The following is a 2,536-nucleotide window of genomic DNA, read 5'->3' as shown; positions in this document are numbered from 1 at the left end:
TCTCCTGATGATTGAGGGAACCCCCCTCATGAAACAGGCCTGTAGAGATGAAATAGTCTTGTGATTTTTTTCCCCACACATACATATATTGCGCTCTACTACGGTATCGAACACTATTTTTTGGATAACCTTATCAAGACATATATATATATATATATATATATATATATATATATATATATATATATATATATATATATATATATATATATATATATATATATATATATATATATATATATATTAAAGTTAAAGTTAAAGTACCAATGATTGTCACACACACACTAGGTGTGGCAAAATTATTCTCTGCATTTGACCCATCACCCTTGATCAAACATACATATATATATATATATACATATATATATATATATATATATACATATATATATATATATATATAAATTTCTTCCACGTTCCTGTGTGTGTCAGTAACATCATAGCCAAGTATTTCAACAACCTACACATGTGCTTCTCAGTAGATGACTACATGACAGGATGGCAGCGGTTGGAAGTGGGAATTGCCATGGGCTGCTCCATATCACCAATCCTCTTTGTGGCTGCATTTGAAGTGTTACTCATTGGAGCAAGGCAAATGGTCAGAGGCCTAAAAACACCGTCAGGAGGAAGACTCCCCGCTCTGAGAGGTTTCATGGATGATGTGACAAGCATCCTACAGACCGCCCCATGCACAGCACGACTCCTCAAGCGTTTCGACGAACTGATCGTCTGGGCGAGGATGAAGATAAAGCCCGCTAAGTCCAGGAGCCTGTCATTCAGGAAGGGTGTGAGAGATGACAGGACAGTCTTCACAGCAGGAGGTGAGAAGATTCCACTCCTGACAGAGCAGCCCATCCGAAGCCTCGGGAGGGAGTATACAGCAGAGCTCTCGGACAGGCAGATGGGTAGGGTGGTCCAGAAACAACTAAAAGAGGGGCTCGTAAGGATCGACGGCAGCCAACTTCCTGGGAAGCTGAAGGTTTGGTGTTACCACTTCACACTTTTCCACCGAGTAATGTGGCCGCTGAAAGTAGCCGAAATTCCATCTTCTCAGGCCAGTAAGATGGACAGCATCGCCAACGGTTATATCAGGAAGTGGCTGGGCCTCCCCCGCTGTTTCTCGGACACAGGTCTTTTTGGCAAGAACATTCTGCAACTTCCTCTGAAGTCAATCAATCTGGGTTACAGGCAGGAGAAGACCCGCCTTGTACTGGAGTTGAGGGAATCAAGAGACGAAGCTGTGAAGAGTGCAGCGGTGATTGTCCGCACTGGACGAAAGTGGAAGGCCCAGGTGGAAGTGGACCAAGCTGTCTCGAGGCTGAAATAAAAGGAGATTCTGGGAAGAGTCCAAGACAGCCGGGCAGGACTGGGATGGGGGCAACCAGTCCAGTTCTGGTCCAAAGCCACGAGACAGCAGAGGAAGGCCATGGTGGTGGAAGAGGTCACACAAGTGGCGCAAGACCAGTATTGGATCAAGGCCGTATCCCAGGGAAAACAGGGGGCATGGACTCGCTGGGAGGACACCATTCAAAGAGTCATAACCTGGGCCGACATCTGGCGAACTCCTCAATCTCGGCTCAGCTTCCTCGTGAGGGCAGCGTATGACACCCTGCCATGCCCTCGAAACCTCGCCCAGTGGTTCGGAAGCGAGGGTAAGTGCTCCCTGTGCAGCAAAGACAATGCAGGACTTAAACACATCCTTTCAGGTTGCAACGTCGCGCTAACGCAGGGGCGCTTCCGGTGGCGACACAATCAGGTGCTGAGGAAGTTGGCAGAGCTGTTGGAGAGATGCAGAGTCGGGGCAAACAACGCCACAGATCCCCATCGGCCAAACATCACTTTCATCAAACCAGGAGAGGTAGGACAGAAGACAGAGGCGGGAAGATCATCACTTCTGCTTACCCCTGGTAAGGGCTGGGAGATGCGCGTTGACCTGGACAAGCAGCTAGTCTTCCCAACTGAGGTAATACAGACAACGCTAAGACCAGACGTTGTGATGTGGTCCTCAGCTGCTAAGAAAGTCCTCATCATTGAACTAACCGTGCCATGGGAGGAGGGAATACCAGTAGCACATGAGTTCAAACGGTCAAAGTACAGCGACCTGGCAGAGGACTGCAAGGGGGGAGGCTGGTCTGCGTCCATTCACCCCGTGGAGATCGGATGCAGGGGCTTCGTAGGAGGTTCTGCGACCCGGCTCCTGCGTGCGGCGGGAATGACCGGTTCCAACCTGAGGAGGGCCATCAAGGAGTTGGCAGAGGAGGCAGAAAAGGCAAGTTTCTGGATGTGGCTAAGAAGGAGGGACAACACTTGGGGCTCAACACCCCATTGAGGTCAGTTGCAGGGAGTGGCGCGGGGAGACGTCCCCGCTTAGCCACTGCCCCCCCACCGCGAGGTGTCCTGGCTTGGGGGCGAAACATCAGTGAACGGTGGCACCAGCTGACGACCCTGCAGCTGACCTCCAAGTGCACTGGAGGAGGTGCGACAGGCAGAGATGCCAAGCAGTTAGGTCTGTACTTATTAATATATATATATATAT

The 2,536-nt window shown here is 49.4% G+C and overlaps 1 protein-coding gene across 1 annotated transcript; it reads left to right on the top strand.

Moving 5' to 3' along the window:
* Positions 1–864: 864 nt before the first annotated feature.
* On the top strand, positions 865–2,507 carry LOC133613137 (uncharacterized). The gene is made up of 2 exons (XM_061970528.2): positions 865–1,907; positions 2,010–2,507. The coding sequence occupies exons 1-2, from the start codon at positions 1,427–1,429 to the stop codon at positions 2,327–2,329; spliced, it is 801 nt and encodes a 266-aa protein (XP_061826512.1). The 5' UTR covers positions 865–1,426; the 3' UTR covers positions 2,330–2,507.
* The last annotated feature ends 29 nt before the right edge of the window (positions 2,508–2,536 follow it).

This window comes from Nerophis lumbriciformis, linkage group LG01 (genome assembly GCF_033978685.3).
Source record: "Nerophis lumbriciformis linkage group LG01, RoL_Nlum_v2.1, whole genome shotgun sequence".
Lineage (NCBI taxonomy): Eukaryota > Metazoa > Chordata > Actinopteri > Syngnathiformes > Syngnathidae > Nerophis > Nerophis lumbriciformis.
The sequence above is the reverse complement of the archived record's forward strand: the minus strand, read 5'-3'. Positions and strand labels throughout refer to the sequence as shown.